This window comes from Nothoprocta perdicaria, unplaced genomic scaffold (assembly GCF_003342845.1).
Source record: "Nothoprocta perdicaria isolate Ctin4 unplaced genomic scaffold, notPer1 scaffold_107, whole genome shotgun sequence".
Classification (NCBI taxonomy): domain Eukaryota; kingdom Metazoa; phylum Chordata; class Aves; order Tinamiformes; family Tinamidae; genus Nothoprocta; species Nothoprocta perdicaria.
Genome location: NW_020454172.1, coordinates 201,391 through 215,327, shown reverse-complemented (window position 1 = coordinate 215,327; position 13,937 = coordinate 201,391). Strand labels below are relative to the sequence as shown.

Sequence of the window (13,937 nt, the reverse complement as noted above, 5' to 3'; positions counted from 1 at the left end):
CTCCCAACACTTATCTATGTGCAGAAACACGTAATAAAGTCGTATCCTGGGTGACCAGAGTGTTGGAGATCCTTGTTTYTTTGCAGAACCCTCTTGATCCCCCTCTCTGCAAGGATGCCACGGAGCTGCTGCTGCTGGAGCTCTTGGTGCCGGCACCTCCGTTTTGGACTGAGATGGCAAATCCCTGATGGCAGCTGGCTCCCTGGCATCTCGCAGCAGCAGCTGCTTTGGATCTCCTGCTGTTGCCCCTGGCTCTGTCGGGAAGGGAAGGCTGAGCTGCCGATGGGCTGGCTTGTACTGCTAGATGCCATCTCCCCTTAGCTCTGATAATTCGCTCTGCTCCGTAGTTCCTGGTGGAGAGCATTGTGCATGCTTCATGCAAAGTCTCGGGCACCTTTTTATCAAGGAACTTAAAGTTGGTTTCTTTGCTATTTTTTAATTATTTCTTTTCTTTTTATCAAGTAGCACCCCTAGAGTCTGGTCCCTCCTCCTTTTCTCTCGATGGCAGCACAGGGTGCGGACACTGCAGCTCCAGAGCAGTTTCCAGCATCAGCATCTGGTGCTTTGGCAGCATCTGCTGCCCGACGTTGTGTTTGTGGCTTTGCGGTTGCATTTGGAGCCATCACGTGCTCGGGGTTTCTGCAGGAACTGTCTGGGCTGAGCAAGTCCGTGCTGAAGTTCCCTTGCGCTGAGGTTTTGGAGGCTGAACCATGTGTGTGTTGAGGGCCCTGAGTGGGTCCCTCTTGGTTGCTGGACCCAGGATCCAAGGCAGGATGCTCCAAGGAGATCAGGCTTGAGGACTCTGGAAATCTTGGTCCCAGATTGTAACAGCTGCCATGGTAGTGACTGGCCGAAATCTGCTGGAGCTGCTCCAGAGAGGGCTTTGCCCCAGGCATTTTTGGAATGKCTCCCACGTGAAAACTCAGAAGTAGAGGTTTGCCCCACTGAAAAGAGATGATTTAAGCAGGTGATCTTTAATAAAACTATGAGAGTGGCCCATGTAAAATGAATGCACCTTTATTTTATGTTTTTGCATGAAGTGGAGAATAGACACTGTCTGGCATTGAAACCTGCTGCTTTCCTGACGGATTCCATTTCAGAAAGTAATGTTCCCATTTCTCCTTAGAACCATTGTGTTGTCCAAGCAACACAAGGAGCAGGACTTGCAGGAGCTGCATCCGGGGTGGCTTGCTGGCCGTAGCATCCCTGTTATGTGATCTCACATGGAGTTTTCCTTTCTTTCTAAAAAAATACCAGAACAAACTGGGAAGAAGACAAAGGGTAAGAAAAGTGACCTGAGAAGGAGAGGAAGAGATGGTAGAAAAAACAGTCCGGAGAAGACRGAGAAAAGGAAATCGGTCAACGAAACTGTGTTGGGACAACTGGGTAAGTCTGGTTTTACGGCCGCAACGTTTCCCCCACGGTGCCATCCTGGGGAAACAGGGAGATGGAGACCACCTTGGTGTGGGGAGCACAAAGCAGCCCAACTGGGAGGATGCAGYATAAAAAATAATTTCCAGAAATACAAAATTTGATTTAGTAGTGATTTATTTTTATTTTATTTTGCTTTCTGGTGATGAAACCAGACTTACCCATGTCTGGAGCAGCACTTGACCTGCATGGGCTGGATGCTGTCTTTGTGACCTGGTGTGTTAACTGGTTGCATGCTCAGGGTGGCCAGTCGCACCACCTCTGTCAGCAGCCCCAGACCACCCAAGGGACATGTGCGAAATTTGTCTAGTTTTATGCAGAAAAAGCTGACTCTGCCTGCAGTGCTCTGTCCTCCAGACCTTTCTGTATTTCTGCTCGTCACCGTAGGGGKAAAAAGAGAGAAAGGTCTTTCAACCATATCCTTGTTGCAAAAAGCTGGGGCATCCCTTGGGGCATCCTTTGGGGCACCATAGCATTCYTCTTGCTCTCTCTTCAAACACAATTGTCAAGAAGTTTTGGAGCTTTTTCTATTACAGGCTGGCGTTGCTGCTCCTCTCGTTGAGTTTTCACACCTCTTGAGTGGTTGCAGATGGTTCTCCAGCTCACACTCCTCCTGCGTTGCCTTAGCATGTGTATTTAACTGTTTTTAAGTAGTCTTTGGAAATTGATCCCCTTAACCTGCTTTAGAGTGTGGTGCTTTATGACCATGTAAAGGTGGGCGGTTCAAGACCATTGCCAAGCTGTTCACTCTGGACTACGAGAGCTTTGTGCTTACAGCTCCTGCCCATTAGGAACTGCATCCAAAGTGGTTCATCTTCATAGCAGAAGGTCTGATCCCGAGGTCCTGATCKTCATCCCTGGACTTGGCAGAGGAGCAGAGACCTTAGCATCCAACTCAGCTTCATGCAGGCCTTCAACTAGGGTAGTGTTTATTCCAGGAGCACGAAAGAGCTTTAGCGACACCCGCATGCACTGGTTTTTGGGTTACCAAAGGGAAAGTTGACTGTTTGAGGTAATTCTGTTTTTTTTTTTTTTCTCATGTTTCCAGGCCTGTCGACTTCCTTCCCCATAGACGGCACCTTCTTCAACAGCTGGCTCGCCCAGTCAGTGCAGATCACGGCCGAGAACGTGACCATGAGCGAGTGGTCGCTCAACAACGCCCGCCACGAGGACAGCACGGCGGGCCTCTCCGAGGAGCTGCTGCAAGACGAGGAGACCCTGCTGAGCTTCATGATGGATCACTCCCTGCGCTCCCCCTTCAAGCAGAGCGAGGCCGCCAAGAAAGCCAAAAGCAGGACGAGGACRAACACTAAGAAAAAACTGCCCAAAAACAGCCCGGACGCCGTCTACAAGAGCCGCCAGGAGGCTCCGGGGCCGTGGACTAACGCCGCGAGCGACGTGTCGGACGAGGCGACCAAGCCCTCCGCTCACGACGCCAGGGCCGCCAAGGTGGAGAAGGCGGCCGCCAAGGYGCCGCCGGAGCGACGTGGCGACGCCAGGAAGGCGCCCAAGAAGGGAGCCGTCCCCAAGGGCGGCGACGCCAGGAGCTCGGCGAGCAACGAGGAGGAGCCGGCGGCGCGTCCCCCGCCGGAGCCCAGCCCCGCGGCCCAAGTGCCTGAGCCGGCGGGTAGCCCCAAAACCGCAGCGAGGTTCAAATTACCAAAGGAGAGCCGAGGGACTCGCCGCTGCCAGCCCGCCAAGGCCGAGGCCGGAGCCCCCGGCGGCGAGCGGCCCCCGGGCGCCTTGCACCATTTCGACGCCGAGACGGACGGCTACTTCTCGGACGCCGAGATGAGCGACTCGGACGGGGAGGCGCGCGGCGGGCGGGCGCCGCGCGGGCAGCTGGAGCCGGCCGGTGAGGACATCGTCAGGATGAGCATTTTGGCCTCCTAACGGGCTGCGCGGCCTCCGCCCCGTGACAACTGCCATGTCCAACCTCTTCCTGGTCCCGCGAGCGAGGGGGGTTTTTAAACATGTCGTGTGTGTGTGTGTGTGTGTGTGTATATATTAATCGTCCCGGATTTGGCACTGTTGTCTCTTCTGTATTTGCCTGAGATGCAGCTGCAGCTTCACCCACGTAGGTTACTGTGGCAGTCGTCGTCCCCTCGCGTGGGCCGCGGGACGGGGCGCGCATGGCTGCGGCGCCGGCGCCGTCCCCGTCCCCGCGTGCGCGGCGGCCTCATGGGCATTACTTCACGAGAAGGGAGACGGCCCGGGCGCAGCGAGGAGGAGGAAGGAAGGAAGAAGATTGGTGATGCTGAAACAAATAAAGCACAAAAAAGGCCGGAGGAAAGCGCTCGGGGCGGAGGAAGAGCGACGTTGGCTCGGTGGGAATTGTTTTGTTTTTTTTTATTTTGTTTTATTTTAAGACTTTTTTTTCTCTTCACCTTTGTGGTGCGGTCGGGATCCTTGCGGAGCCCGAGCGTGGGGAGCGGGATGGGCTTTCCCGAGCCGCCTTCCCTCCCCATCCTCCTCCAGCGTGGCTGGAAGAGTTGGTGATGGGAGGTCCTGGAGGCCACTGCGGGTCCTGGAGGTCCCCGGACCCCCGCGAAGGTCCTCTGAAGAACGCAAGTGGCTTACTCAGGGTAATGRATTCACTTTTAGCGAGGCCAAATGGGAACAGGTTGAAGGATGGAGGAGAAGGGGTCCAACGAAGACACCCAGAGGCTGAGAAAAGGGGTCTCAAGTGCTTCAGCCCCATGAGGTCCCAACCGTTGGCCAACATCAGCCAACTGCAAGGGCCTCATGCCCCGGGCTGCGCAGAGGAGCCCCATCCCGCACCCCTTCGGTCTCCTCGCAGCGAGGAAACAACAGCGSTCGCCTTCACCCTTCCATTTTCCTCCTAAACGCCAGGATGGCGATGGCGAATGTATTCCTCCCTATCCTTTTATTTTATTTTTAATTTTATTCCTTAAATCCTGGTTACAAGCTGTTGACTCGTAGTGGGAGGGTGATTCACAGAAGCTGACATTATAAATATTACAATAATTTAATGCATAAAATGTCCCCAATAAGCCTTAAATGTTGTTTAAAAGCCCATGTTACCTATGAGTCAGGCGAATTTCCATGTTTGCACTTAATTGCACCATTACTTCGGTTTTGGCTTCAAAGGTCACAGTTAAGTCATGCTACGTGTTTTATTGGAGTGACCCCAGTGTGAGCTCAGGGAACAAAAAAAAAAAAGAAAAAAAAAAAAAAAAAGGAATTCACTGAAACTTTTGTTGTTGTTGTTTTTTAAAAATAAAAAAAAAAGTTTTAAAAAATACATATATCAAAGAAACCTGGGACACTTCTGCACCTGGTTAAACCCATCACTTCAAACAGGAAAAAAAGATATACAAAATTCTTGCAGTCGTCAAACAAATCAGTCAAGCAGTTTTGTGGATGCCAAAGAATCTTTTTTGACAGTAAAGCAGCACAGCCAGAAACCGGACCCTTGTCACGATGCGACAGTGGAAGTTCCTTTCGCACCCAAGGACTCCAGCCACACTCATGCCCCGCGGCCTTCGCTTCCCCGCCGGGGCGCAGGGCCGCGGCCGCCGCCGGGACTGCGTCCTACCCTTTTGATTTCTGATGCTTTTCGCTCATTGCACTGTGAGCTTTTCTTTTTTGGAAACTCTGAGACTCCGCAAACGGACTCTCTCTGGTGGGTTAGAGTAGGTCATCTTTGATCAGCCTTCAAAAAAAGTCCTTATTCTCGAGAAAAATGGCAGTCTAGCAAACCCGTTGCAGCCTCGCTGGGGCCGGTACCCGCCTGGGTCCCCCCGGCACCGCGGCGAACTGCGACTGAACATGCCTGGGAATCGTCCTCGCGGGGGGAAACGCGATGAGCTGCTCGTCAGCAACAGCAGCAAGGAAAAACACGGAAAATCGGCAAGACGGGAACCACCAGTGAGGCCAGTTGGCCTAACGCGTGGAAAGTGGAGGTTGGAAATCTCCTCGCCCGAGGCTCGGTATGTTCAGATGTTAAATACAGTAAATAGGACTTAGTTTATCTTATCAGGCTTGCGAGCTTTAGCTACAGTATCCTAGTTATAAGAGTCATAACAATAATCAATATGCTGCCTTTTAATGAATCTCGCTTCCGTGTGCTTCACTCAGTTATGGTATAACAGCACTCCACGACTCGCACCGTCCGTACGCGGCCTCGTCCATCCGCTTCGGCACGAGCCAGTACGGGCCAGCAACGCGGAGCGGCCCTCGAGGAGCAACCAAACCCGCAGCCCCCCGAAAAYCACGGGAAAAAAAAGACATTTTGGGGCTTGTGCCGGGGGACCGGAGCGCAGGGATGAGCCGGGCAGCGCCGCGGGCAGCAAACGCACAAGGGGGGGGCTATTTTTTTTTGACGTAAATGTATTTTGAAGCGGCTCGAAAGAGAAGAGGCATTTATTTTATTGGGGAATCGCCGGCGTTTGGTGAGACGCGGCGGGAATGGACATTTGCACTGGAAAAGCCTCGTCGTGGCGCTGCCCGCCCTGCCCTGCGCTGCCTCCCTTCCCTTGGCACCGGCACCTTCCCGCGGGTGCCGGTTTGGGCTGCCCTTCGGGGTCCCCTCCTGCCGTTTGCTCCATTCCACACACCAACCAGACCCGCTTCACATCAGTTTTTACAGGAAACGATATGAATGTCGCAGGAGGCGGAAAACCCTTCTGTTTTCTTTGTTTCAAAGAACGTGATGTGCCATTTGTTAATATAAAAAGAGAAATATTGAAAATATATTGAAAAGAGCAATTTTAAATTATTTTTGGCTTATGTTGCAATATTTATTTTCTTGTATTAGAAATTCCTTTGTAGAGAAAAAAAAATGTATTTTTCATTAATGCAAAAACCTATTTCTCCTTTTTGTACATTTTCCATGTTAGTTAATCCTTAAAGCAATATGATGTTACCGGACTCGTTCTGTGTGAGACTGTATTATGCATGCTCCTTGTGTTGCCTTGGACTAGCTCTGTCTGCCATTATTTTCATCATGTTTAGATACCGTGTATGCTTTGATACACATTGGGACCATGGCCCATTGCTTACGGAGAAAACAAACGGGAAAAAAAAAAAAAGAGAGACAAAAATCCTTTGCATTCCTCAATGTGTTGGCAAATGCAGTCAATAAAGCAGTGTTTTATGTGTGTGCTTGTCCTGGCATTGTGTGTGGGGCCGCGCTGGGAAAGCCACCGGGCTTATATACTATTTAGCTGCAGGTAAAACAGTGCATGATGAAGAGCTGCCTTGGGCTGGGAAAATGCAGCCAGGGCTCCACGGGCTGGAGCAAGGCACACAGGAATGCACATTTTGTCACCCAGCTTGAAAGGTTGCGTTTGSTTTTAGGTGCTAAATGGCGGGGAGGTAACGTGCATCATTTTGCATCTTTCATGGTGCTTTTTGCTCTGATCTTCTTTAAAGAGAGATCCCGAGCTGCCCCCAGCACAGCTCACAGCAAGGTCCCTGGTGCCCATTGGTGTCACCGTTACTACACCCTCACCTACAGTCTGTGGATGATCCGCATGGGAGCCAGGTGCACCAAGCTCCATCCCACACCYGGAGGAAGCTCCTTTATTTTTTAATGATCATTGCAAATGGCTCTGGAGGAAACAGGGGGAGCGTTAAGACAAGCAATCATCCCAAAYAGCAGCCCTGGGTGGCTGGAGGAGGAGCTGATTACACCTTAATGGCAGTGTAATTTCTGCGGTTGTGCAGCGTGTTCCAGGGGCCTGGCTGAGAGCACAGGAGTTGTTGGCTTGGTGTGGACCCTGCGGCACCAGATTCCAGGGGTTTAGTGGGAAGACAGCCCCGGTTTGGAAGGGCAATGCCCCAAAGCACATGCTGGCCACAGGGGCCCCGGAAAGGCAGCCCAAAGCCAGGCTTGCCCCTTGGGAAGGCTGAACTAAATATCCATGGCTTAAAGGCCAGGTTCCCTCATGTGCCTCTTCCGGGTCCCAAGGTTGACCTGACCAGGATGAGGGACCAGGGATGCTGCCTCCTGTTCCTGGGATGTGCCTGGTGGGAAGGATGTGGCTCTTCCTCCCGAGACAGGGTGCTCTCCTCTCCGCTCTCCCTCTTGCTGCCACCCTGAGCTCCAAATCACCCTGAATGCCTCTGAACTGGCAATGAGCAGTAAAATCCCTTCAGATTTGGTTGGAAAATGGAGATTTTTCCACTCAAAGAGGAGGATATTGTCATCTAAATGGAGCTGCAAGCCCCCGGGCAACCACATCCAGGCAACGTGGGCCCTTCCTCCTGCTCCCTGCCCCGTCAAGATGGAGAAGACAACGCGGAGCAGGGGACACCGTCCCACAGCCCTGCTGCAGGGCCAGGGGAGCACCCTGCAGCTGTCGGTGACCTGCACTGGGATTTCCCGGCCCCTGACCAGGCATCCCAAGCTGTGTCAGCTGGATAGCACATGCTTTCCTTAGCCTGGGAGCTTACCTGTGTTCCCAAGTGCCATTAAGCCCACAGGCAGCTTCTCCTCTTCATAGCAGGAAAAAAAAAAACATGTGCAAAAGCATATTGAGATCTTTGTTTTCCAGATGAAAAAGATCCATAAAGAAATGCTTTCAAAAAGGGGCTGAACTTCTCCTGGCAGCAAGTGCAGGCACTCAGGTGCGTAGCATCAGGCACTGATGGAGGTTTTATAGCAACAGACCATGGGTTTTACAGACCCTTTTTGAAAGGGTTTTACATTTAGTGCTGTGCTTAAGCTGTAAAGTTCCCACAATAACCTGCAGTTCCTCTTGGCTTTCGTAATTCCAGGGAATTTCTSAAAACCTGATTGGATTGGAGGATTCGGCTCCGGGATGTGCAGGACCAGAAGTCGCTGTTAGGGCCTGGGCGTCACATCAGAGCTTCACCATGGAGCAAGCTTGGGAAGATCACGATGGAGAGGTCAGCCTCACCAATAGGATGTGATTAAAAAGAACACATTTTGAATCAATCACTGACCTAGAACCCCCTGAATTCAGGAGTGTGCTGCTTGCTGGTGATTCGGGATTCCCATTTATCAGTGTTCACATAAATATCATGTCCCCAGAGCGAGGGAAATGACCTTCTTGGCTTGTGCAAGCAAATTGTACAAAGCACACACATTTAAACATGGTATTAAGAAAAGCTAAATATATTGGCACATACTTCTCCTTGCAGAACTAGAAATTAAAGCCGAGGAAAACTGTGGTTTCATTCACTCTTCAGTCAGACCATGACATAATTCCCTGTGGTGCAGCTGAAAATATCATCCGCTCTTGTCCCTCCTGAGTGCTGGGAATTCACCCTCTCCCGGTCCCATCCAGGAATCCTTGCGCTCGGGTGGTGTCCGTGGCTCTTCCTCTCGTTGACTACGTGACTTCCAGATTCCTTCCCTCGGCTCTATCGAACACGTTGTATTTGTCACCCTCTTCTGGGACAGCTGGCAGATGGAGCACAACTGCATGTGACCCAGAGCTTCTCCTTGCTCTGTGGCAGCCTCTCCTCCCGCCTGAGTCACAGGGCGGAGATATCCATCATCTACACATGCACTTCGGTGACTGCAATTTTATTATTACCTAATTATTTCACCTTGCACCTTACACGAGCCCTTTGCACCATTTGCAAGATGTCATTTCACTTTGTCCTCTGTGAAAAATGCCGTCGCTTTTATGGGTTCAGGGTGAGATATTACGATTATTCTAGCAGTATCCCATCCATTAAAGGGCAGGACAAGAAGGGTATCTTATTCAATTAAAGCAATGATTAATTTTTGCAGGTGAAGTGTAATAACTTACACAGGAATTGAAGCAAGAAGTTAGAGCTGTCATCACCTCTCTTGTGAAAAATGCCATGGGAGGTTTAATAGCTGCAAGGGTGATATATAAAATTCTGCCAGGGGAGTGACTGCTCCTTGCAGAGCCCAGCCAGGTCTCCTCCATCCCGAAGTGGCAAAACCACTGTTTAATGCCAGGGTGCCCTTTCCCCGTGAGATCCAGCTCTTCTTAGCCCTTGGTCATTCCTAAAATAGGTGGGAAAACAGCAAAACATGAATCACAAACCTGTAGGTTTCTTACAACAGCCTCTTTCTAGAAAGGAAACCAGGGCAGGTTTTGGCAAAGAGTTGGGAACCCAACCAGCAGCAGCACTCAAGGGAAGTCTTAAATCACATTATTTCAATCAGGTAAATTAGCTACAAAAACACCAGCTCTTTTTAAGGCTACACTGGGCCAAACCAGCTGTTGCTCTTCCCTTTTTACCAACCTAGTTTGGCTTTTTGCTGTCTATCTTCATAAAGCATTTCCACAAAGAGCTGCAAAGAATGTTTTAGACCTGGGAAATTATTTCTCTCACAGCGGTTTCATGCACCGAAATCCTGGAAATCTCTGCGCAACTATCTTACTCTATGAGCTCCTAGAAAAGAGGGAAAAAAAAAAAAGCATGCTATAATGATAAAGATTTTAAAGCCTGCTGCCACCTATAGATGGAAAGCAACAAGAACAGCACAGAGAGCTGCAGGGGTGAGGGACACGCTACTGAGAAGCAAAACTTCCTACTTTGAAATTAAATTTTGAAAATTAAATATATATAGTGTTAATGCTATTGAGAAATGCCTGCACCYCTGGTGAAAACCCTGGATTTCTTCTACTTCAGGAGGTTATTTGGAAGTTATCTGACTCTTATGTAAACACAAATAAATATGAGAAGGGAAATAAACCATTTAGTTCTTAGCTTGTTGAACATTTTGAATTAATCTGATTAGTCTTTTTATTGACATGGCACATCTTTACCCAATTGTTCTGATTTCATATAGTTATAATAGTCCATATTGGCATTCAGATTGCTAAACTGGCATTTTCTGCAATAAAACTCCATGGAATACCCCAAACAGGCATTTTTAGGGCCATGTAAACTATAAAGCGGGCACATCCCACCCTCTCTGGAGGGAAGGGGTTCGTTATCACCCACCAGATATGTTATTTTCTACAGCATCACACCCAGTAGAGCCCTCGGCTCGAGGAAGAAGCAGCTGGGGCTGCGTGGGCAGCCCCGTGCAATGGAGTAGGAATTCCTGCAACCTGCAACCTGCAGGGCTCTGCTTGACGGGATCAACCTTTCCCATTAAATCTGGCAAAGAGAGGGCAGGAAGCACGATGAAGGCAAAGGGCTGCACCCTGATATGGGATGAGGCACTCTCATTTCCACCATACACCCATGTATAACTGCATAAACTCCCCGGAAGCAGCAAGCCAACTTAAAGCAGATCCTATGGGCTGACCAGCTGCTTTGAGGCATCTCCTCTAATCACTTCATTCTTCCTCAGGAAAACAATCTTAACACGCTCAACACAGGGTTAAAGACCTGCGACTATTTTTTTTCTTTCCCTTCTTGTGATTTCGCAGGCTTCAGTTTATGGAAAAACCTGTTTTTCTTTTATCCTGAGTCATTTCACATGAAGAACCTATTGTTCCAGGTGACTCACCCGTTTGCATCACCCGCTTCCAAGCCCCTCGGGTGGCCCGCAGGCCTCCCAGCAGGAGAGGAGCCAGCCCTTATTTACCAATAACCAGGCAATTTATCACTGCATTGACTCACCGCTAGCGAAGCCTCCTTTTCTTTTGCTTTATGCTTCCCAAGGTGAACCTGAAATGATCATTCTGTTTTCTTTTGTAATCTGCTTTTACCAACAGCACGCACACGAAGCGCATCTTACTGACAGCCTGTCTGCTCTTCAAATACAAATGCAAAATCCTGTAAGGAGAGGCAAATATCTAAATGGTAGAGCTGAAATACCTGGAACTATCAAGCTTCCAGAAGCAAGGCTTCCATTAGGTAGAAARCAAATTGCTTCTTACTGAGATATCACTAATACCATAGAATTTATGGAGGAAATGGGGCTATCATCCAAATTATCTACTTCATTTAATCACTTAGATAGATCTTAACTGCATCTCAGGTCTTTAGCTCCAGCATAAAATACTTGGGGATGTTGAGGTTGAATTTCCTTTTGGAGGTAGATTTCCCTCAGCAGGGTAGAGAAGGCCCTTGGTGCCTGGGGTGACTGATGCTCAGCGCCTTCCCCAACACACGATGCAGCTTTTTCTGCTCGTGATTAAGTTATAACTCGAGCTCCCACCGTCACGGAACCAGCTCAAGTCAGAAGGGAGGTTCGGGGAGAGCCCCTTGCAAGTCCAGGCACCGCAAACCCGCCCGGCTCGGCTGGGCCCAGATCCACCTCTGGGGCAGGAAGATTGCACAAGGCAGCCCACTGAACGCAGAGAAGAAGGCAAGAACATCCCTTGAGAAGCAGGGACTCCACGACTCCTGCTCCCAACCCAAGGAAGTCCATGGACTTAAAAATGTCCCAAATTCCTGGTTTTCCTAGGCAGCAGGTAGCTTGTTGCTGCGAGATTTTACACAGTCGAGTTTTTTATGTTTTTCTACTCGTTTGCCCTGTCCTATCCTTGCTTCTGAAACTAATAGGAAGAAATCTCTAGGCAAAATTTCCTCAGCAGTTGCTGCCTCTTCTCTGCTGGCAGGCAGGGTGCAATATGGGGCACGACTTGTTTTTGTGGAGGAACGAGCTGCATTTTGAGCGCAAGGTTTTCTTTGGCTCTCCAGCAGCAGCTGACCTGCCAACCCCTCCTGATGACCTCCCCATGAGGCAGAGCTTTTCACCAGAGCGCTCTCCGGTGCTGCAGAGGACTTGGGGGAAGCCGCTCCTCCAACTTCCCTTTGTTTTTCACCCTTAACACAACAAAATTAATATAGGAGACAGACTGCAAACAGCTCAGGTTGCTGCACAGCCCCAGCTTGGAATAAATCCATGAAACCCAGCAAGTCAGCCACCCACACAGGGCCCCATCCCGCTCCCCTCTGCCCCGCTCCCTCCAGCAYGCCCTGCCCAGCCTGATCCCAACCAACAACACACCTGCAGACCCCAGGTTTCCATACGGCCAACACCGAGACCATAGTCTAATTCCTAGAGTTAGGCAAATACGGGCTAAAAGGAGCAGATACAGGATTGCAACGGGTGCTCTAYAGATTATAAGAAAGAGTTGTAGGCAGGTGCTGCTTCAGGAAGGTTGGGGATGCTCAACATGTAGATGACCCTGGCCAGGATATCGCCCCTGCAAAAGAGGAAAACAAGGCAGAAGCAAGTCTAGCATGTCCCATCGATCTTTTCTTTTTCTTCTTCCCTGCTTTTGCCCTCCCTCCTTGGCTGCTTTTCCCGGGCTCTCCTCCCACCCGGAGCCGGGAGCTGCCGGGGGGCCGGGCTGTCCCGGCAAGCGGGGCTGGCGAGCAGGGCTGGCGCAGGGCACCCGCCTGCCGCCAGCGAGGAGCCCAGAGCTGCTCCGAGCAGCGCGCCCGCGCTCCTTACACCCGCCCGGCTTTGCTTTTATTTTTCCCAGATTCAATACCACGGCTTATCTGAAATACGCACCGTGTGAAAGCAAACCTGTTTCAGTGCTTTTTTTATAGCGCTTGTCTTTGTGAAGGGCTCTTATGTTCACATGGTGCCTAAGATGTTATTACAGAAACTCACAGTGTCTCCCGTTTTATCTGGTGATATATCTGGAGATTTCATTGCTTTTTTGCTGGGCCGTCTTTCCTTTCACTAAGGGTTTTCCACGTCGGGATGTTCCGCAATAGTCCAAATTACTTTGGACTCTCGGAGCGAGTGCAGGGACAGGCGAGCAGGTCAAGCAAGGACTGCGCTAGGGCCCTCGCCACGGAGTTTATTTCATAATTCCGTGTTTACAGGGACAGAAATAGCATCCAGRCCGGAGTCACATGCAGCAGATCTGTTACAGAGGCCTTGCTGCAGTCAAACAAACGTCGCAGCCCAAACTTCAGCAGTTGTAATGACCCAACTTGGTTTTTCGTTGTTTTTCCCAAAATAACAATGGCAAAGAATATATTAAAAAAAAATATATTATATATACATAAACACACACACACTCCTCCCACTGACTCCCTCCTGCAGTCTATCTGAGGGCAGATAGGAAAACACAAGCTGAGCTTCTCCAGTRAAGGTCCTAATTATTTTTTTCCCAAGATTTTAAATATTCAGCCCAAAAACTCTCAAAAACTCTCAAAAAATGAACAAAAACTCTCCAAGCAGCCTGSGAAAACAATTGAAAACTTTGAAAACTTTTTTTTTCTTCTTTCCCCTTAGGATTTGATTCAAGTTACAGGTTAGGAAACAAGGATATTATAGAACAGGTAACAGCAGATGACCAGGTGGGAAAAGCAGTAAAAAACTAAATTGATTCTACCTCAAAATACAATTGCTCGCAGACATTTCTCAAGTACGACTCTCAGGCCTGCACCTCTTCCGTGGGGGATGTTCAGAGAGCCAAGTGCCCCAAAGGGAGCAACGAGGAGCAGGGCACATTTTCGGAGCAGGGTTTGAGTAAACGCCCATTTCTGCAGAAACTCCCCTCCTGCTTTACAGCAACTCCAAGGGTGTCAGATGTCAGCAGTGAAACAGCTCCTACACYACCTCCTGTAATAATTTATTCAATAAAAAATATATATACACACMCACATGC

The 13,937-nt window shown here is 49.8% G+C and overlaps 1 protein-coding gene and 1 long non-coding RNA gene across 2 annotated transcripts in view; one reads left to right on the top strand and one right to left on the bottom strand.

Moving 5' to 3' along the window:
• JADE2 (jade family PHD finger 2) overlaps window positions 1-3,534 on the top strand; it is a 32,823-nt gene extending 29,289 nt beyond the window's left edge. The window contains exons 10-11 of the mRNA XM_026046016.1: window positions 1,258-1,386; window positions 2,480-3,534. Coding sequence (XP_025901801.1) covers window positions 1,258-1,386; window positions 2,480-3,324 — 974 coding nt within the window. The 3' untranslated portion in view covers window positions 3,325-3,534. The remainder of the gene's footprint in view (window positions 1-1,257; window positions 1,387-2,479) is intronic.
• Window positions 3,535-11,037: 7,503 nt separating this feature from the next.
• LOC112952357 lies at window positions 11,038-12,856 on the bottom strand. The gene is made up of 3 exons (XR_003250374.1): window positions 12,827-12,856; window positions 12,314-12,512; window positions 11,038-11,133 (listed from the first exon to the last, which is right to left on the bottom strand). It is a non-coding gene; the product is annotated as an uncharacterized LOC112952357 (long non-coding RNA).
• Window positions 12,857-13,937: the final 1,081 nt, after the last annotated feature.